The following is a 23,259-nucleotide window of genomic DNA, read 5'->3' on the forward strand; positions in this document are numbered from 1 at the left end:
TTCAAGGAGAGGAGGTAAGTAAAGGTTTTGAGTTTTGGTTTTAAAAATTGAAAAATTGGAATTTTGTTAATTAAGCTTTGATTCATCGTTTTAGACAAAAAAGTTATGATCTTTGTTTCAATTTAGTTTTGATTCTCATATTAGTTCGAAAATGTTCATTTTATTTTCTTTTATTGTTTTTGTTTTAGTTTGATTCTTTGATTTAGATCGGAGAAGCTTGAAACTTTGTTTTTGTTTTGGTTTTGGTTCATCATGATAGTTGTATAAAGCTTGATATTTGTTTAATTTTTGTTTGGATTCTTTATTTTATTTTCAACAAGTTAGAATTATGTTATATTTGAGTGTTATATGGGTTGTTATATTTGATTGAATTGTTAGTTCTCTTTATCTTTGATACTTATTTTGTAGGCACCTTAGGGAATTCTTGAGTTTGAACTTTCTTTTAAAAAATGTTTTTTATTAAATTGACATTTTGAGTTGAGTCAAATTTTCTTTTTTCAAAAGTGAATTTTTCCATCATAAGTTTGGCTCCTTGATCCCAAATGAAAGGTAGCCAAAAAGGGGATCCAATTTAGCTTTTCTCTTATTTTCAAAATCCTTTTAAGTTAGAAATCAAATCTCTAGTTTGTATCTATTGATTAGGATTTAACAAATCATTGGGTCTTTTTTTTTTTTTACTTCCCTTAAAGTCATTGCCAAAAGCATTTAAATCACCAATAAAAGGTTTTAGAAAACATTCATTCTAGCTTTAGGCAAAGAACACAGCTTCTATTAAAATTATGCAACTCATTTCATTTAAGTTGCATTTTTCCTTTGTTGGTTTTTTTTTTATTTAAAAAAAATGATTTTTATTCACATAGTTTTGGAGTTGTGCTCCCAAACTAATGGGGATATAAAGGTAAAACTTATGAAAATTGAATGGGGACTTGATGGAACCCCTACATAAGAAAATCTTTCAAAACTCTTCCTTGCTGCTCATTTTCACTCAACCACTAACCCTTTAGCTTTAAAATTCGTTTTAACAACTTCATAATATTTTTTTAAAAAATTCTGAAACTTGTATAATTTTCCTCACTTCTTGAACTTGAATTTAAAATTTCGTTTGAGTTAGAAAGTAATTCTAGAATAGAAGATACAAATGAGTCTTTAAGGGGGTTCTATTTTCACCTAGTTCTGGACACTAGAAATATTTTTGTAAAAATAAAATAACAGATGACTTTTTAAATTTGATTCAATATTTTTTCTTAATTTTAGACTTCTTGAAATTGATCTTAAACATATAAAACATTAAAAAATAATCATTTTAGAGGGAGATATGATTTTTCAAAGTCATGGATGGAATTTGGACATTTGATTAGTTGGAGTGTTTTAAAAATATTTTTGAGTATTATCTAACCTTGGATTTATGTTTCCTATGATATAGATACTTTGAACGATGTGTGTGATTTTTTGTATGAGTTTATCTTATTAGTTCCACTTTCTTTTTCTTTTTTTTTTTAACCTAATCTGGACTTTGTAGAACTTTTGGGGTGTCATTGCTGCAATCTGTCATTTGAATGAGTGTTCGGTTTTTGGTATGTTGTTTTAGATATGTAAGTGTTGTTTCTTGAATTTTTTTGTGATTAAATTCCACTCCAAGACAGTTTTTAGAAATTGTTTTGTGATGATCCCTTTACTAATTGCATGTTGATGATCTTGTACTTTGTCTAAATTTGTTATTTATTTTTGGAGTTATTTGACTTATCTTGGCTCAATTTTAGCTTTGGTACTGTATATTAGACATAATGAATATGTTATATAATTTATACTTGTCCTAACCACTCTAACATTTTTGGAGGAATCTTATGAATTATGTATACTGTCCAGGTACGCTCTCTATCACTTACTTTTTGGAATTTTATGAACATGCATGTTGTTGTGAGCTTTATTTATGTTTGATTCCATCCTTGGTTGCCTAGATGTCTGTTTGATTTGCTCTGATTAAATACATGTCGTATGCTATATTTTTGTCCTAACTTTAATGTCTTATGATAGCACTTGAGAAGCAGTCTAGGTATACATCCTAACCTTCCTTTGCAATTGTGATTTGATTTCTTTTTGGCATGCTAGTTCTAAAATCACCTTAGCCTACCTAGGTACCTTCAATCAATTGATTAATTTCCACTTTTCCCTCGACTTAGTCAATAGAGACCTCTTTAGGGCTTAGAGGGGTGCTACCTCTTAGAGGTACCTTTCCAATAGGTAACCTGATCCTCAGACCAAGACTCGGGTTTTTCAAGACTTGTTTTTCCAAAACTATGAAGTCACTTCTTTAGGGTTTTCTTTCTTGTTTTATTTTTCCTTTTAAAATCAAATAAAATAAGTGGTGACTCCAACTTTTCCAAAACTAATTTTTCATCAATAAAAATGAGTCTCATCGATTGAGTGGGGATGCACGTGAAAAATATGGGTCCACACAGTTGCAAACCCCCAAAGCAAGGAATTTATGCGGGCAACATTTAGAAAGAGATGAGTGAATTCCTTAGCTTGGATTCTAGTCCTTTACATCCCTTAAATGATAATACTTCAAGGTTTTCCAAAAGAGAAATAGAGGGTGGCAACTCTTTTATAGTAGTTCTTACTACTTTGAGCTTCCCTAAACCTTGTATGCTCCCCAAACCCTCTGGCAAATTGTCTAGTTTTGAGCAACCAAATAGAATAAGAGTTTGAAGAGATTTCAACTTACAAATGCTATGTGGAAGAATTGCAAGGCTTTTGCATTCTCTTAGATTCAACAGAACAAGTCCACTTAGATGTTGGATTGATGAAGGTAGCTCTTTTATAGCAGTTCCATCTAAGAAAAGTTCAAACAAACTCCCCCTATTTTCCAAGACTTCTGGAAGCCCTTTAAGTTTTAAGCAATCTGAGAGAATAAGAATTTCAAGGGATCTCAACTTGTAAATACAACTTGGTAATGACTCAAGGTTTTAACAGTTCCTCATATTTAATAGAACAAGTCCAGTCAGATATTCAATCGACAAGGGAAATCATTTTATTGCAGTGCCCTCCAAGGAAAGCTCTGATAAATGTTTCATACACCTTGGACCTCTGGAAACTTCTTGAGTTTCGAGCACTCGGAGAGTATAATAATTTCAAGAGATTCCATACAAATACTTCTTAGAAAACTCTTAAGATTCTTGCAGCCTTCTAAATTAAGACGAAACTTGCAAAGATTATAATCATATACCTTGAATCATTTCCAAAGTTGTTCAACTCAACTGTAACTCATATTTAGCTCGACAAGCTGCTCAGGATGAAAATTTAATGGGAGGGATTTCAGAGGCTATCCATGCCAATATAGACATCTTAAGTTGTTCGATAGAAACTTGAAGTCTCTAGAAAGAAGCAATTTATAGTCTTTGAATTGATTGAGTTTATTCATCCTCGTGCAAGCACTAGAATCAACACATAACTCTTTCCAAGAAAAATATTCAAAGCTTCCACATAGTCGCACGTTACAGACTGAGTAATCTTAATTTGTTCATCTTCATGAAGGCATCAAAACTGACATGTAGTTCCTTTGATGCTGACAAGTCAAGGACTATGCCTTCAACTACTTCAGTCCCCTGCAATTAACCAGGAACAGAGTATGAATTGGAAATTAAAATCACAAAATTCTAAAAGAAAAAGCACAGAAAGCATCAAACTAATGACTTGTTTTCTTTTTTTTTTAGGCAGTGTTCAAGGAAGTAAGTATGAAGATAAAAGAAAATGCATCTACTAAGACAGAAACTCAGGGAAAAGTTAGCAAAGGATTCAAATCAAATAATTCCCCCAGCTTTATATCTGCCTTTGCATAAATATGCAATACCTTATTAAAATTGTACATATATGTGAGTTTCTCAAATGAGTTGAAATTATCCAAACTTCATCTTCACCTAGAGCTTATATATACAAAAAGGGAACACACACACTCACACAAAGTTCATGTTGAAGAACAGAAACCAATTTTGAAAGGTTGAATTTCACCATACTTTACTGATTGTTTTCTAAAAAATAAATAAACAATACATACTTTCTTTACACAGAAAATGGAATATTACACAGAATAGGTAAGTAAGATTTCCTTCCAGCCTTGATTTTCCCCATTACAAATATGGGGAGGCAGATTGCGTTATCAGCTGGCTGATTTTCCATAGTACAAATATGGAGAGGAAGATTGCGTTATTAGCTGGCTATGGAGAGGCAGATTGCGTTATCAGCTGCAGCTGGCTGAGTTGGAGTTTCCTTTATCAGAGTTTCCTTTATCAGCCCCCTGCAAGCTAGTGAGTGGTAACTTGTGCACTCCTAGCTTGAATCGAAAGAATTGGAATGAAGTCTTAGGGAGTGCCTTTGTGAATATATCAGCTACTTGTAAGGACAATGGAAGGAAACGAGTAATCAAAACTCCACTTGCAATTTTTTCCCGAACAAAATGATAGACTAACTCAATATGCTTGGAACGTGCACGGAAAACAGGATTTACTGTCATGTGAAGGGCATTGAGATTATCGCATAGCAATTGAGGAGGTTCACGTAGTTGAATGCCAATATCACGGAGAAGGAAAGTAAGCCAAGTTATTTCTGCGGCACTAGATGCAAGGGATCGATATTCGGCCTCAGCGCTTGATCTAGAAACTGTAGGTTGTCGCTTTGAGGACCATAAGATACAATTGGCTCCCAGAAAAATACAATACCCAGATGTGCTTCTTCTTGTGTTTGTGCATCCCACCCAATCAACATCACAAAAACCAGTGAGACGAATAGAACTTTGCTTGAAAAACCTGATTCCATGCTCCATTGTTCCTTTCAAATATCGAAGAATGCGTTTGACAGCTCGCAAGTCAGCTTTAGTGGGTGCTTGGAAATGTTGGCAAGCCTTGTTTACTGCATGCACAATATCAGGCCTTGTGAAAGTTAAATATTGAAGGGATCCAACAAGTTGCCTATATTGTGTAGGATCAATAGGTTGTTCATCAGAAGATGTGATGATGGACTTAAGAGCCATGGGTGTGTTGATAGGAGTACACTCCATCATTTTTGTGTGCTCTAAGAGATCTCTAATGTACTTTGTTTGAGAAACAAACAACCCATTAGGAAGATATTTAACCTCCAATCCCAAAAAATAATGCAAAGATCCTAAGTCCTTGAGAGAAAATTCACTACTCAGGGTGCTGATGAGGTCACTAATGATGTTGTTATCATTGCCTATGACTATAATATCATCAACATAGATAAGTAGCAAAACAATAGACTGACCTTTGCGAAGAATAAATAGAGGCGAGTTTGCTTTACCACAATAAAACCCCAGATGAAGAAGACATTAGGATAGTCTATCAAACCAGGCCCTTGGAGCTTGCTTAAGGCCATAAAGAGAGCGATTCAATTTGCAGACATGATTCGGAAGGTCCTTATTTATAAATCCTGGAGGTTGTTCCATGAATACTTCTTCCTTTAGAAACCCATGTAGAAAGGCATTCTTAACATCCAATTGCCTCATTTTCCACCCCAAGGTTATTGCTAGTGAAAATATCAATCTGATTGTAGTATGCTTTATAACAGGACTGAAGGTCTCTCCAAAGTCCAAACCCGGTATTTGAGAAAAACCTCGAGCAACTAATCGTGCTTTGTATCTATCTATGGTTCCATCTTCCTTCAACTTTGTTTTAAACACCCATTTAGAACCCACAATATTTGTAGTTGGAGGCCTAGGAACCAAATCCCATGTTCGATTTTGGATTAAAGCCTTGATTTCCTCTTGCATTGCTTTGAGCCAATGGGGAATTTTCAATGCTGTACGATATGTTTTTGGCTCACTAGTATCACTTCTTGTGGCAGCAAAAGTAACCATTTGAGATTTTAAACTGGGATCATTCTTGAGTTTACTTCTGGTGATCATATGAGTTCCTTTGTTATCTATGTGTTGGCCTTGAGGAGGAGAGATGTCAACAACAATTTGCTTGCTACTATCAAGAACTTCATCATCAGCACTATGACTAGTTGATTTGTTTTGCAGAGATGGATCAACATGCTCATTTTTCTACCATTTTTGAGGAAAAGATAGATCAACTACTAGGTGCTTACTGATATCAGGAAAATTACTAACCTTGGCAAGCTTGTAGCTATTAGTAGACTCAATCTGGGAGAGTGTTCTAGTAGTAGTAGCAGTGTGGGAATTGTGGCCACTGGCACTAAGAGCAACATCAGTGGGAGTTTCAGTAGTAACGACAGTATTATGGTCATTTTTACTAGCAGCAACAGTGGGAATTTCAGTAGTAACAGTAGTGGGAGTTCCAGTCGAATTAACATATGATGCTTCTGTATTTTGGTTAGTATTGCAACGAGTAGAAATTCTTTCTTCAACACTGAACTGGTTTCTTTGCTCAGTAGTGCATGGGCAATGGCTGCACTTCTTAGAGTTGCTTGATTGGTTAGCAGTGTTCTCCTTCCAAGACTTAGTTTAGTGATATATTTTTGAAGTCTCACAAGAAGCATCTTAAGTTGAGAATGATACCATTTCTATAGGAATCTGTAAATGGTTTTCCTTAACAAGAGAGTTATCATAAGGAAAACAATTTTCATTGAAAATGACATGACGAGATATGTAAACTCTTTTAGTTGAAGGATGCAAGCATCTATAACCCTTGTGTAGAGAGCTATATCCAACAAAAACACATGGATATGTCTTAGGTGAGAATTTATTCTTCCCGTAGTCTCTAAGGTATGGAAAACATTGACAGCCAAAAATTCTTAAGCTCTTATACTCTGGATATTGTTTGAAAAGCATAAAGAATGGACTCTCCATTTTCAACACCGTGGAAGGCAGTCGATTAATGAGGTATATGGCAGTAAGGAATGCATCTACCCATAGACTCAATGGTAGTTTGGCATTGAAAAGCATTGTTAGACCCATTTCAACAATGTGTCTATGCTTTCTCTCTGCAACCCCATTTTGTTCTGGAGTTCTTAGACATGAGACTTGTTGCAAAATTCCACACTTGCTCAAGTGATTTTGAAATTTAATTGATTGAAACTCACCTCCACCATCACTTTGGAAGATTTTTATCCGTCTTTCAAGTTGATTCTCAACCAGAATTTGAAACTTCAAAAAACATTCAAAGAAATCTGATTTTCTTCTCAAGGGATAAAGCCATGTATAGCGAGTATGATCATCAATAAAGACAACATAATACTTGTTTCCTTGAGTTGAATTATTTGGTGCAGGTCCCCATAAGTCACAATGAATTTTGTCAAGAGGATTGCTAGAAATTTTATTTCTTAAGCCAAAAGGAAGTTTACAGCTTTTTCCTAACTGACAACTAACACATACCGTTGCTGATTTCATCCAACTGGATACCTCAATGAATTTCTTATCTTGCAGAAGCTTTATAGATTTTGTTTGCGGATGCCCTATGCGTTGATGCCACACTTCTGATGATGCCTTGCTAGACCTAGTAACAGTCATGGCTTGAATCACATTTTCCTCCAATGCATAAAGACCTCCCTTCTTAGTTCCTTTGGCTAGCACTTGCTGAAGTTGATCCTTAATGACAAAACCAATTGATGAGAATTCTATGGAGCATGCGTTATCAGAGGTAAGTTGTCCAATGGATAACAAATTTTTCTTAATTTTCGGAACAACCAATAATTTTTTAAGCTTTAGATCTCTATGTTTAGTTTTTAGTCTGGCTTCACCAATATGTGAGATTCTTAAAGCTTCTCCATTTCCAACAAAAATTGCATCATGCCCTTTATATGGAATTACTTGGGACATCTTACCTGGGTCATTTGTTATATGGGCTGTTGCTCCAGAGTCCACATAAAAATTAGGATCCTTTTCTTCTTCATGTAGAGCCATAGCAGCCAAAGCTTGAGGAATCTCTTCTGATTGATACGAATAGTCAAATCTGTTCCAGCAATCCAAAGCTGAATGGTTAGCTTTACTACAAATTTGACAAATAAGAGTACCTTCAGATTTTTGAAGTTTCTGTTGTGGTGGAAACTGGTTGTTGAAGCTATTTCTTGGATTTCTGGTGCTGATCTGTTGTGGTGGAAACTGGTTATTGAAGCTATTTCTTGGATTTCTGGTGCTGGAATGAATATTCTGCCTTTGGTTTGGTCACTGGTAGCATTGTTATTGAATCGTCCTGTTGGAGTGAAGCCACGACCTCTAGAAAGAAATCTTCCTCCTCGATTTCTTCCTCTTCCTCGTTGGGTAAAATAGGCTTGTTCATGGTTTATTGACTCCTTGTTCTCTTCATTTTCTATCATAATCATTTGTTCATGCCTTTGTAGAGCCAGAACAAATTGATTGTAAGAAGGATACGGTGGCTTTGATAACATGGCCACCCGAAAATCCATGTATTTAGTTCCGAGACCTTGAGCTAGTTGAAAAACTTTGTCTAGGTCACTTACTGGTTTTCTAACTGCATCTAATGCATCACAAACGCCTTTAAACTCCCTTAGATATTCATCAAGGGACCTTGTGCCTTTCTTTACTCCTCGGAGTCTGTTGGTCAATTGTACTTCCTTCTCTTTGGTCATTGGAAGGAGCTTTTCTCCTAGAGAGTTCCAGACATCATAGGCAGTCTCTATTCCATCCAACAAAAGCATCACTTCTTCTGTCATGAGTCCAAGAAGCCAGGAGGTAAGTAGACCATCATTGTGAGACCATGTCTCTATTGACTGATCATGGGTCTCCTTTGTTTCAGTACCCATTGTCTCCTCTGATGCATGCCTATTTTCAAAGAGATGATGGATTAATCCAAGGCTTCGCACAAGAGGAAGAACTTGTGAGCGCCACAAAAGGAGATTGGACATATTCAGTTTGATGGAGACGAGGCTTGAGCATTGATGAAAAGCCTGAATGCTAAGAACATTTTCTGGGTTTGCCATGGAAGCTTTGGGTTGTTTTAGGTTAACCTGCTCTGATACCATGAAGAACAGAAACCAATTTTGAAAGGTTGAATTTCACCACACTTTACTGATTGTTTTCTAAAGAATAAATAAACAATACATACTTTCTTTACACAGAAAATGGAATATTACACAGAATAGGTAAGTAAGATTTCCTTCCAGCCTTGATTTTCCACATTACAAATATGGAGAGGCAGATTGCGTTATCAGCTGTAGCTGGCTGAGTTGGAGTTTCCTTTATCAGAGTTTCCTTTATCACATGTATTTAGGTCTTACCGTGTTTCTAGTTAATGCATCACTGACATCTTCATGAATCCACAGTCTGCTGTGTTTTCTGGGATATTTAAAAGATTCTTGCCAAACAATTTTCCAACCCATTTCTTGTAACAAATCATGCATGCACAACTTATTATCTGAAACAATTATGAGTGACTTATCAACGAGAACCCTTATTCCGATATCCGGAAAGAAACCACAACTCTCTAGTATTTCTGTGATAAAATCTTTGTCCTTCAATTTACAAAAGCATGTAATATCGAGAAATATATATCTCTCTCTTTGTCATCTAATCCATCAAAACCCATTTTAAGCACATTCTAAATTTCCATGTTGGGAATTCTTTTTAGTTTGTCCAATTCACTTTTCCATTCAAGTATGCTCTTGCTATACAAAAAAGCACCCAAGACTTTAAGAGCTAAGGGAAGACCCTTACTATAATGTATTACATCATAGCATAGCTGCATATAATCTTCTCCAAGGTGGTTATGTTTAAAGGCATACTAACAAAAGAGTTGAAAAGCTTCACTATCCTCTAATCCCCTAACTTTATAAATTGTGTTGACTCCATGTGTAACAAGAAAATGCTTTTCCCTGCTAGTTATAATAATTCTACTTCCTGAACCAAACCAATCATGGTTTCCTGCTAAATATTCTAACTATTCCAAGTTATCCACATCATCAAGAACAATAAGAACCTTCTTAGAGTGGAGTCTATCCTTTACAAAATTGATTCTTGTATTGGAAATTCCTACATTTAGATTTCCATCTTTCAATGTATTTGAGAGAAGTTCCACTTGTAAATTATCCAAACCACGTTTTTGTGATCCTTCTCTAACATTTGCAAGAAAACAAAAACCTTCAAATTGAGTGTAAATTTTCTCATAAATAGCTCTAGCAATAGTTATCTTACCTATGCCACCCATGCCCCAAATTCCTACACTTCGAACATTATCCAACCCAATACACAACGGTGAATCCATTGCCTTTATGTGGGAATCCATTCCAACCAGCCCTTCAGCATAGCTCAAGGATGTACCAATCAATTTATTAGATATATCTGTGACAAGTTCCTCAATAAGTATAGATTCATGCTTGCAAATTTTGAGGGAAAAAAAAACAATCATTTAATGAATTCAAGGATCCATTAAAAAAACAAAAGAAAAATTAGATAAATCATCAGTGATTTAGTCTTGTTTTTGGCAACTTAAAAGTCATATGGCAAGCTTATATCTCAGATTTTTTCTAGTGTAAGTGTGTGTGTGTATGTGTGTGTGTGAGAGAGAGAGAGAGAGACAGAGAGAGAGAACTGTATTGCTATCTAGACAGACAGACAATCAAACTAGATTATAATAGCAAGCATGAGCCGCACTTCCTAGTAGTCTGCGTGAGGAACTTCTCAGAAGTGGTCAGGATGGAAATACTAGAAAAGCCAGTGGATGCATGTTTAAGACTGCAATAGCATTGATTGACAGTAGGATTACTAATTCCAAGTTAAGCATATTGGCAGGCAAAAATTCTCTTCCAAATGGTTGAAAAAATTAGGGATTACCATCCAAAAGGTTTTAAAAGCATGACTATCCAATGGGGTTGGGGCACACTACTTAGGCATGAAAGAGAGCATGCCAAGGGGTCGTTGGAAAGGATGAAAAAAGCACTAATCCAAGGTCAACTTACCAATGGAATAAAGCACACTAAGGGCAAATATGCTCAAGATAAGGTAAACGGTTTTACAGTGTAGTCATAACATTCTTGCTCAATGTGATAAGGACCGACCGATGTGTAGCTTCAAACACCTTCTGCAGAAAGGAGGGAAAGGGTCATTGATATTATGGTCAAGTGGGTTGAAATCACAATTTGATGAGGGTCGAGAAAAGCTCGATATGTTGGTGCATTGGATCCAAGTTATTCCATCTTCATAATTTTGATCACAGCCATGGAGAGATTTCCTTGCATATGTGAGATCATGTTCATCTAAACATCATTCAGTCACAGGCAGCAAAATACAACTTAATCCATACATGGGTTTAAGTCAATCATCTTGGATCAATCTCTCTATTGATCATCCTATGATTTCCAATTTTATATGGCTATGCAAGCTTTAAAGTTTCAGCATCATGACATCATACACCTAGAAGGCAAAGGAAAAAAAAATTGCAGTTAAAAATACCCATCTCGAGAATCCCATCCAGAAATATTGGCAGCTTCAGTCAAAGCCACTCTCCACTTGATCACTTTCTCCATCTGCTCCTTATAAACCTCTTCATGCTTAGCAAATGCTTGTGCAAAACTCCATGTCTGTTTCCTCACATGAGAGGGATCCACATTGTAGAAAACTGGTAAAGCTGCATGTCCCATCACTTTGGTGCAGTCAATAATCTTGACAAGTTCCTCCAGACACCATGTTGAAGAAGCATAATTTTCAGAGAAAACGATGACGGAGAATCTGGACTCTTCGATTGCTTTTACAAGTGCTGGAGAGATCTCTTGCCCTCTACTGAGCTTGTCATCCATGAAAGTCTTGACTCCTCTTTGACACAGAGCTCTATGAAGATGGTCAGTGAAGCTTTTGCCGGTGTCTTCCCCTCTGAAACTCAGGAACACGTCGTACTTCTAGAAGATAAAGAAGCCATTAAATTGGAAAATTCATAGCTTAATTGTGGGACAGAATTATAAGTGAGTCAGAATGAATAAAGACGAAACTGTACTGAAGATAAAGAAAATTATATATGGCTTGACATGCAAATAGCAAATCACCATGTGCCCAGAAGTTTCTTGTGAGCTGCCATTGAAGTTTCAGTAAAGTGGTCAGACTACTTTGGAATCAAAAGGCCAGCTTTTTATAATTTACAAAACAAGTTTGTTTGGGCCGCTTAGCTTTATCGTTGGGAAAGTTCTTCACATCCAACTTTTTATGTAGTTTTACCTTCTTTTTCAAAATTTTCCGACCTGTCGCTTGGACATTGGAGGGAAGTTTTCCGAAAAATTGACCTTGGTACCTTAATCAAACTCGAACTTTAATACAATGTTTTCAAAACAGGTTTTAATATTAATAACATTCATTTCTTCATTATATATATATAAATAGATATATATTAGTATTTTAAATTTTATTAAAGAAAACATCTATAATATTTAAATATAAAAATATATTGAAAATGAAAGAAAAATTGTATTCTACAATATTATATATATATATATTCACTTATATTATTTTTTGAAATAACATATGTAATTTATTTTTTGTTCTTATAATTTTTAACATAAAAAAAAATTGTTTATTTTTCTTTAAATTAGCCACTACAATGATGAATCTAGCCCATTTTGCCAAAAAAGAAAAGGACATTTAACCGTTTGATTCTTGAAGAACCGTTCAACTCCATCGATCCAATCACTGGTTCAAAGAGTTCAAAATTGGTCCAATAAATAAACCTTTTAAAAGGAGAAATCGAACCGGAAATGTCACTTGGTGGTTGGATCAATTAGACCACTTGATTTGGTTTAATTTTCAAAAAATATTGCTTTAACATGTATGATAATCAAAACTTAGAAAAAAAAACTATTTACTAAGAAACGAGATTATTATAAAATAATGGAAAATATAATTTATTTTAATGATATGATAAATTATAACTAGATGAAACTTTGACTGGCAAAGAAAAAGAAAAAGAGCTTAAGGAATTAGAAAATATTATCTTTTATATTAAACTTATCTTTTTGTAAAAGCTCTCTACAATTAACTATATGTTTTCATAAAGCTTTATTTAGGCTATGTTACATTCTTGGAAATTAAAAAAAAAAAAATGTAAGAAAAATAAAAAAATACATAAAATTAATAAATTATTATTTTTCATTAATATAAATTAAATAATTTAAAATAGCCCATGCATCATCTGCTAAAGTGAAGCACAACAACCTAATAGTGATGTCACATAGCAATTCATTATTCATTATTTTGTTTTCCCTTTTCAATGTGGATTTTCTTAAAGCTATTAAAAAAAACACACAATATCAAGATTTGAGTGTGGGTCTTTCACAATATCTTTTATAGACTAATAATTATAAATTAATTAAAATAAAATTATTATAAATAAGTTAATTTTAATTATCTTATTATGTATCTTATATAGTGATTAAATATAGAACAAATATAAATTTATAAATAAAATTATTAACATTTTCAAATAAAAAATATAAATATATATATATCAATATATTTTTTTTATATCCTTCAATATATCTAAACTTAATGCATTATCATTTTATTATTAATGTTTCCCAATTCGGTATATTATTGTCTAATATTAAAAATTTATTATACATTTATCAATTTTTCTTAAAACAATTTCAATATATATTATTATTTTTTCTATCATTTTTTGAGTTATTTCCAACATTTCATGAGTTTTTATCAATTTCCATCTCATATATATTTCAGAATTTTCATTGATATTTCTTTATATAACTATAAACTCCAACTAATGATACATCGGTAAAAATCAATATTTTCATTCTTACTTAACAGAAATAAAAAATTATTCAAATGGTGTTTAAATTAATGTGACCTCTTGATAAGAATGACAACAAAAACCATGAGTCATAGTTAGTGTACGTGTGTGGTAAATTAACTTAGTGTTTGATAAAATAATTATTTATCATCATTTAAAATTAAAAATAAATTTAAATATTAAATCAAAATAATTAACTTATTCTAAATACTAAATTTGTTTATTATCTTTGTTCATATTTGGTGATAATCACGCTTTACTTTTAGAATTCTTTTTTTTTTAGTAAATATTTTGTAGTTATTTTGTAGCTTCACAATAGTACTTTTTAATATAAATATTTAACAAGCTTAAGTTTATGAAGATAAATATTAAGAAAAATTAACGAGTTTAAATATATCAATATAATAACATTAAAAAAAAAAGTTGATTTTACTAAAATAAAAATAAAAATAATTCATCTTAAAATTATTTTCAATAATTAAGTCATAAGGATTAAGTTTTATCATACACTCTCTTAATTAATAAATGACATAACTTCTTTCAACAACTCCTTCATTCTACTTTTGAAAAAATAAATTAAATTAAATTAAAAAAATTAATGTGATATTTAATTATTTATTTATATCTAAAATTTAAATATATTTGAATTTGACTTAAATCTAAATATAGTTTAATATCATTAAGTGTTTAGACTTTTTTTTTATTAGTGTCTAAACATTATTAACTGCTAAATTGTTTATTTTTACTAATATCAAAATGTGTGAAGTGTTAAAATTATTTATTTTTAGTTAAAACATTTATAAAAGTAATTGTTATATTTCTTCTTATTTTAATTTGAAAAGCTATAATTTAACAAAACAGTAATTTAATTAACACATCTAAATATATTATAATACATTATCAAAGTAAAATTTTATAATGATAATTATGTGATTAGTAAATTATAAATATTATTATACAATCCATTGTTCCATGTTATATATTATAGCATAGTTGTGCATACCCATAAGTGCATAGACATATATCTTTTGATAATCATCATGAATTTCTCGTGGATATAAGCGACGTATGTAGCTATTATAGTATAAAGATGGCGTAGGAAGTCCATGTTTACTAGTTCATACTCAACCATAGCAATAGGGAATATATTGCACATTATTTCCATCTAAAAAAAAGGTAGAAAGACCTTAGAAATGGAACTTTTAGATAACACATAAGGGTGGCAATGAGACGAGTCTAAGAAAGATCACCTCAATCTCAATCTTGTGCCATTTATTTATATTAAATGGGGTGAGATTAGACAAAATCATATTCGAACCTATCTTGAACTTGGTCCAAGGGCAACAAGGGTCTTTAAAAAAATCAATTTCATTGTCATTCTTAGGTACGCATCTATACCAATGAAAGTTTTTACATCTATTCAAAAATTCAATGTTCCCAATGTTAATTAACTTCACCAAACTACATACACTTAATATGCATGAAAAAGTGTCAAAAATTCTTAATCAATCAATGACATAAACTACAATCAAGTTTAGAACATCGTAACCCTAAAATACCTCCAAACTCCATTTCTTGTAGGACCCCCTTCTAATTTGGTTGCAAGTGTTGAAGTACTTTATACACCTAATTAGGCGAACAACAAGTGTCAAGATAAGACTGCAAGCCATACAAATACATATGCATATAAATTTAAAATTGAAAGAAAATATTATCACATTTTTAAAAGATAAATTTCAATTTTTTTTTTACCTTTTCATACATTTTTTTGAGCTTGTACCTTTTTGTTTTACATACATTTTTTAAATCATGAATAAATATAAATGTATTAATATTTTAAATTTTATAAATAAAATTTGTATAGCATTCATATGTAAAGAAATATATTTAAATAGAATAAAATTCTTTTATTCATAATTTATTTTACTTATATTATATTATTTAGTTATATTAAAAATTTTAAAATAATTATGTTAATTTTGGTTTAGTTTGCATTTTTTAAATTATAATCATTAATAACAAAGTGGTTATAACCTAAACATGATGTAAAGGTCCATGGTTTAAACCCTTGGTTCCTCATTGTTTTCCTGATCTCATTAGGTGGGCTAGGCTTGGTATGTGAAGGGCCAACCTTCCACCCATGAACCAACCTTTTAGTTGATGAAAAAAGAAGGCTAACCTAGAACTGACAGACCATGGTTCAAAGTTGTGGTCGCGGTCACTAACTTGGAGGGCCCTGAGACACATCAGTCTTGACATCTCAGCTTGATATTAGATGATATGTAAAATAAGATAAATAAAAATTATAAAAATTATAATAAATATTAAAAACAAATAAATATAATTAAATAAACTTAAAAATTAATAAAATAAAATATTATGAAAATTAAAATTGTTCAATAAATTTTTAATATTGAAATTGAAAATAAAAACTCTTCAATTACCAAACTCAAATTAAAAAATAAAATAAAATATGATGATTTTTACCACACATTGCGCATTTAAAAATTGAAACAATAAAATAATATATATTATTGATACTAGCATTTAAAACAACAAATATATTGTTGATAATGGCATTTAAAACAATAAAATAGTGCATTAGACCTGCATTCAAATCTTCAATTCTCAAACACCGCCAACCCACCCATGAATAGAGAGAGAGAAGAGAGCTTCCTCTGCAACCCACACCCACTCCCACGCCGACGTCGGCGACACTATGGAGATGAAGTAGAGAGATAAGAGATCAACACCCAAGATCGTCGCTAATGGAGGAGGAGGGGTCCACGAAGGTGTTGCAGTCCACCCTATGGTGAGGCTAGCAAAGAAATGCCCTCCACCTCCTCTTCTCATACACCTCAAAGACAATCACGGCTTGGACTAAAAAACTTTTCAATGACTTCATTGGGGTCATCTTCTTCATCATGGGTCGTGATTCTCATGAAATTTTTTTCCTTTGAAGAGTCATTATTTTTAAAATATTTATCAGTTATGGTTGTTATTTTGGTGTTTTTTTTTTCTCAATTTTGGGTGTTGTTTTGCTATGATTTAGAAGGACATTTGTTTGTATTGAGTTTAACTCAAAAAAAAAATTAGTAACTCGAATGATTTGCGCAAGTTAACTCAGTATCTCAACTAAATCAACTGAGTTTAATCGATTCTTGGCCGAGTCTTTACTTAGAATGGCATGGAGTATCGGATTTGGCGTGGAAGGGGTTGAGGCGGATACAACTCGTCGATACTTTGAACCATGCAACAGACTGGTTCATTGACTCACTAGTCCAACTGTTAGTCTATCCGATTCAAGGCTGATTCATTGTGTACTCCAACTCAAAGGCCAAACTAGACCAGGCTTCGGTCGACAGTCCGGCTTGGTCCTGGTTACATTTTTTAATTTATCCAAACTTTTAAGAAACCTCAAATGTAAAAAAATATTGATAATAATAATAACAATAATAATATGTTTTTCAACTTTTGAAAAAGAAAAAAGGAAAATATATTATTATTTTCTAATAGTTAAATTGCTTATTATATAATGGTAAAGCTTGAGAGGAATCTTAAATATAAAAAACTATTATTACCATCTCCAGCTTCTCAAAATGAGAAAATTGAATTTTATTTCCAACTATAATAAATTGTATAGATTGATAAATATATATAAAAAAATGGGTTTCATATCCATCTTAGGTCGTGTTTGGTATATAAGAATGATGAATGAGAATAAATATTTTTTTTCCATTTTTATTTCCTCTTGAATAGGAATGAATTTGGTGATTCTAATTCTTGTGTTTGGATGCATATGGGAATGTAAAGTTGGAATAACAATTTGTTTCCATTTTAATGTTATAAAAATGGGAATGAAAATGGGAAAAAAGAAATAAATAATCAATAATATTCGTACATACGGCTTAAAATAATTTTTTAAAATTTTTTTGAGAGTTTTTTCTGCTTAATATTAACAATCTATTTCGGTGCATGATTTTCAAAAAAAAAATTGTGGACCCCGCATTTTGGTTCATGCGCTTCCACTTGATGATGAGCTCGATTTTTATTTAAAAAATGATTTTTATTTATTAAGAAAATAACTTGGAGTCGTCACTTACTTTTGTTTTATTTTTAAAAGATAAACAAAATAAGAAAGAAAGCCTAAGTGTGACTTCTTATTTTGGAAAAGATGGTCTGTGAAAAGCCGGATCAAGCTCGAGGGTCAGGTTACTTATCGAGAAGGTACGGTAAAGACCGTAGCACCCTTCTAAGTCCCTAAAGTCGGGTCTCTACTAATAAAATGAAGCTGACATGGCAATTGATGAAGAAATCGATGAATACTCAATGTGATCATGTACATGTGAGAATCAAAACACTCAATAAAGAACGACCGAAATGAGAGCGGGGCATCAAACGATCAATGCGCTATCAAGAGAGGGGGTTAGTGCACAATTAATGAATAATTTCATGTATGTCATAGAGCAGAATAAATAAATCATTTATGACCATCGAATCAACCAATCATAAAATCCCGTATGTGGGGCCCTCACCAAAGCCCAATTTATTCCAATAAATCCATTATTCGGAATTATAAAATTTAATTCATGCTTATTAAAAATGTGAAAATTAGGAAATTATTAAAAAAACAATGAGGATTTATAAAAAAAAATGTTTGCCAAAAATAAAGATGACAATCATTTTTTATTATTATTATTATTATTTAAAAAAGAAAATATTTAAAGTCAAGAAAAGAAGAGAGAAAGAGAAAATATTAATAATGATAATAATAATAGAAAAAAATAAAAATGAAAATATGAATAAAAATAAAAATAAAAATAAAGTAAAGATGCACGATTAGTGGAAAATGATTAGAATCAATTTTTTGAAAACAATGCATGGGAATATAGGGGTGAGGCACATGGGTTTCCGGAGTGGCCCACCAAAGGTGGCCATGCATGCCAGGCTAGAAAGGGAGAATGGGTCCTGAAGGTGCCATAGAAATTGCCTCATTCATTGCCTGAGCCGTTGCTTCAACATTCCAAACACCCACGTATAATATAGAGCCAAAATATGTTGATCATCCGATACAGATAGCATGCTGTTTGAGAAGTAAATGGCAGTAGCTTGAATTGTCGGCCAAGGAACATCAAAAGCTTGTATAGTTGATGCCATATAAGTATCAACCCTGGAGGATAGACGTAGAGAGAATGGCTTTGAAAGGTCTCTGACAAAGTCCTCATAATCACTTCGATGGTCGGAATTAAAGGAATGAGTATTGAATAGGGCAAACATTCCTTCTCTTCACTTAATGTTGCAGGTGTCTCCACTGGGGCCTCTGTGACGGAAGCAGGTTCTTTTTTTCAGCTCAGTTTCAAACTCCTTTGCTGCCTGTTGAAAGCTTTTGGCAGTCTTTCCAATGCTGCGGCCGACCTCCGGCAACTTCTTGGGGCCGAAAACGAGTGCTGCGACGCCGGCGATGACGACAAGCTCCGGCACGCCGAGACCAAACAAGCAGGTACAGGTAAGACGCTTCTGGGTTCGGATTCGGGTCTGGCTCCGAGCCACAACCAGAGACTTGGGGTTGAAAAAAACTGGAGTGAGAAAAAGAGAAGGAGAGGGTTTGCGTGGGTTTTGGAATTGAAGAGAGACAGAGGGCGGCCGCCATTTTCTTCTTCTCTTCTCTTTCTCGTTTCCTTGCTCTGTTTGTTGACGAGTATTTACCTCTCTAGAATCACCCAGTACGATTTGGAGGATACTCGGCTACGCATCATTCAGCCGAGAAATCCAAGCTCCGACACGGATGTCTGCGCTGGCATTGGTTCTGGGCAAAGACTTCAACTGCTAGCCCATAGTGAGCAGCGTTTGTCTTTCCGATCACCTCATCCAGGTCCTTGAATTTCAAAATGAACTGCACTGGTATAAGAATCTTTTCTATTGCTATCAACATATTACCATGGACATTTGAGAAGTCGGTGGATTGGATATAATAGCTTTTAGAACCGAATTTCCCACCTCTGACTCCTAAAATTGCACCAGCTTCAATACCAGATTTTGTGTAACCAAGGATCTGATGAAATTGCTGATGATTAACACAAGGTCCTTATTCAACTCCTTTCTTAAAAGGATCATCAACTATACGTTTTAGAGCATAAACTCATCATTTTGCATACGAATATGGGTATTACAGCAACACTGCCTCGGCACCAATTGACCCTATGAAAGCAAGCTTTCTCACATCCATATGACCAGAAAGAGTGCCCTAGCTATATGACCGAAGCCAGAACTCACATTTAAATCACCAAGAGGGAATTTCGCTTTGTGAAAGCCCGTTTTATAGTTTCTGATCACCTCGCATGGCTCTGTTTTAGATCATTATTTCGTCTCCTTCTAAGAATAGCTGTAACACGATACCCTTATGTCTGAGTAGAACATCTGTTGGCTGACTTTTCTGGCAGAGACCTTCGTATTTCCATATTAGAAAATAGGCAAAGACAGTGGACATCAAGATCCTTATGCTGTAAAGCAAGACTCTCCATTTTTCCTGAGCAAACCCCAACTACATCAAACTTGGTGAACAGAAAACAGCCGACATCGGGATGATTAATAATGAGACTCAGATCGAAATAACATGGCGTGGAACTTCAGCCTGGAAACACTCTTTCCGGGGAACATTACTCTCATAAAGCCACCAGTGCTGCTTGTCTCAGGTAGTAAAATGGGGATCAAAACTTTCCACAACTAGTTCCATGAGGGCAGATAGGTGTGAAGGATGAAATTGCTTAAAAACAAGAGTAAAAATGATAAGATCCAAGAAATATTCAGGCAAAACCCCATTTCATGAATAATGAATGAGCTCAAAACTGGTGGGACAAACGGGAGATCTTCAATACAACTATTAAACATCAAACTCAAACCCAAAAGAAGAATCCCGCCATTGCAGGGGAAAAGATCGAGAGTATAAGGGGAAAACAAAACAGAGCATGTATAGATAGATAATCATATTCAACCAAAATAATCCTGTGGCCCTTGATGTCCACAGCAAACCACAAAACGATATTCATAGATTAGCGGATAATGAAGTGGGATATTAAGAATCGAAAACGTACCGAGCTCAAGGTGATCTTCCCTGATGATCCACAACGCAACTTTCCTCTGCTTTTTCTTCTTCCCCCTCCTCTTTCTCCTCCTCTGATTTTCCTCTGTAACCTTTCTTTCCCCTGTTTCAACTTTCCTTTGCCTTTTCTCTCCAGTCACTCTCCTGGTTGTCACTCCAGCTAGAGAACCCCCCTCCTGCCTCTAGCTTCTCTCTAAAAATCCTCTCTAGCAGCCTTTTCCTCAGCTCCCCGGAATCCCCTCCCAACCCAAAGCTCCCAAAATCCTCAAAAAATATCCCTCTACTCTCTGCAGCCACCACCCTCTCTCCACTAACTGCCTGCCGCCCCTCTCAAAGCTCCATGACCCCTCAAAAATATCTCCTAACCGAAAATCCGCTCCCCTCTGATTCTCCTGTCCAACTCCCATTTCATCTCCCATCCTGATTCTCTGAAGACCTCTTAAGAGTCGACACGTGGCTGACTCCAATCCTAGCACAGCCCCACATGGGGTCTATAAAAATGTTTTTAAAAAATTATACCTAGTTATTATTCTTTACAAACAATTTTTAAAAATAAAGTAAATTACAAAATTGTCATTCCATTTTTTTTTTCATTTGAGAAAATACATTTCAAATAAAGTGAACTTTGTATTGAATTTATTAATAAGTTTAATAATTTAAAACTCAAAAAATATATGTAACGATTATAAAAAAATAATAGACATAATTAATACTTTAAATTCTTTAATAAATCTTGTAATTTTTAAGAATAATTTAATATTTAAAAAACTAATTAATTAATATTAGATTAAATAAAACAATTCAGAATGTCATCTTTGTAATTGAGTAATAAATATATGCATATAATGAAAAATTTGGCTTATTTATACCTTACAATTTTAAGGGCAAGGAAGTGATCTAATGCGGGTTGCTTAATATGAAAAGATGCTTTAAAATTTAAGAGCTTTTCATGGAGCTCATCAAATGTAATTGGGGTGTCATGTGCTTGAACGACATAGACTAGTTCTTTGTATTCGTCAACAAGGCCATAAAAGATTTTCTCCATGGCATCAATTAGCACATAATAAGACCCTATGCTTAGAAATTGTAATACCCAACAGTGTGAGTTTCATGTTTGACAAAAATATGAATTCTAGTTAAAACAAAATCTCGTTAAGAAAACACCTCTCCATTAGGGACAAGTGAAGTCATTAAAATGGAGAAACAATTTTTTATTTGCAAGCCTATCATAGAATGCCCATTATTTGCAATGCCTAATATAAAATTTAATAAAATAATAATAATAATAATATGTTTTTCAACTTTTGAAAAGAAAAAGGAAAATATATTATGATTTTTTATTTCAGTTATGAATGGTATTTTTTTCAGCAACTAATTAATATCATGCAATAGAAAAACAAAGTTAAAATTTGAGATAATAAATATAATTAAAGTACAAAGAAAGTAACTTATGGGGAGCGAATTTCGCCTCTAGATTGAATATAACTCTATTTTTATCATTAAATTAATAGATTGAATAATTTCTAAAAACCAAAGCCCAAAGCCCATACTATAAAAGGGAGACAATCACTTGGAGAGAGGGGTTGTCTGTTTTTTGAGAGCCCAATAAACGCAATGTCATAAACAGAAAGAGGCGGAAGAGGTGATCTGGAGGATCAAGAAACACGACCGTTCTTCTCTTTCATTATGGTTTTTGGCTCTAAGTCTGACACCGCCTTACCTTCCTGGCCTCTCATTTCTATACATATCCTTCCATGCATTCTCTGGCTCTATTTGGTTTCCAAGAAAGTGGTCTAGGTCTCTTCCTTTTTCTTGATTTATCTTTGGTTTAAAAGAAGTAGGAGTAAAGTAAAGCGTGTTCTTGATTTATGCTAGATTTCTCTTTTTCAAACCCACGTTTTGATCTTTTCTCTCCTGCTCTGTTTAGTTTCCAAGAAAGTGGTCTAGGTCTAATATGCGCTGTGTTTTCTTTCTTTTTTCTTAGTTTCTGTTTGGTTTTCCAAGAAAGTGAAGGAAAATGAACTCTCTGCTCTCTTTTTCTTGGTTTATCTTTGGTTTACCAGGCACAACGGTGAAGTAAAGGGGTTCTTGATTTACGTTTGACTTCTCTTTTTCAAACCTCCGTTTCGATCTTTCCTCTTCGGTTCTGTTTAGTTTTATGGATCATAGTTTCTTTCCTTTGCTTGGTTTTTGTTTGGGTTTTTCTTTTTCTTGGTATATCTTCGGTTTACAAGAAACAGGAGTGAAGTAAAGTAGGTTCTTTATTTATTTATTTTTTTTGTACTTTGGTTTCTCGTTCTCAAACCTACGTTTTTATCTTTCCTCTTCTGCTCTGTTTGGTTTCCAAGAAAGTGGTCTAGATCCAATATGCACTGTGTTTTCTTTCTTTTTCTTGCTGTCTGTTTGATTTACAAGAAGTAGGAATGAAGTACAGTGCATTCT

The 23,259-nt window shown here is 33.5% G+C and overlaps 1 protein-coding gene and 1 pseudogene across 1 annotated transcript; both read right to left on the reverse strand.

The window, feature by feature from the left end:
• Positions 1–11,104: 11,104 nt before the first annotated feature.
• On the reverse strand, positions 11,105–16,571 carry LOC117905597 (disease resistance protein RPV1-like). Its single transcript, XM_034818486.1, has 2 exons — positions 16,362–16,571; positions 11,105–11,823 (listed from the first exon to the last, which is right to left on the reverse strand). The coding sequence occupies exons 1-2, from the start codon at positions 16,569–16,571 to the stop codon at positions 11,371–11,373; spliced, it is 663 nt and encodes a 220-aa protein (XP_034674377.1). The 3' UTR covers positions 11,105–11,370.
• A 2,032-nt stretch (positions 16,572–18,603) lies between these two features.
• Positions 18,604–21,236, reverse strand: LOC117905598 (annotated as a pseudogene).
• Between the last annotated feature and the right edge of the window lie 2,023 nt (positions 21,237–23,259).

The sequence above is a fragment of the Vitis riparia genome, chromosome 18 (genome assembly GCF_004353265.1).
Source record: "Vitis riparia cultivar Riparia Gloire de Montpellier isolate 1030 chromosome 18, EGFV_Vit.rip_1.0, whole genome shotgun sequence".
Taxonomy (NCBI): domain Eukaryota; kingdom Viridiplantae; phylum Streptophyta; class Magnoliopsida; order Vitales; family Vitaceae; genus Vitis; species Vitis riparia.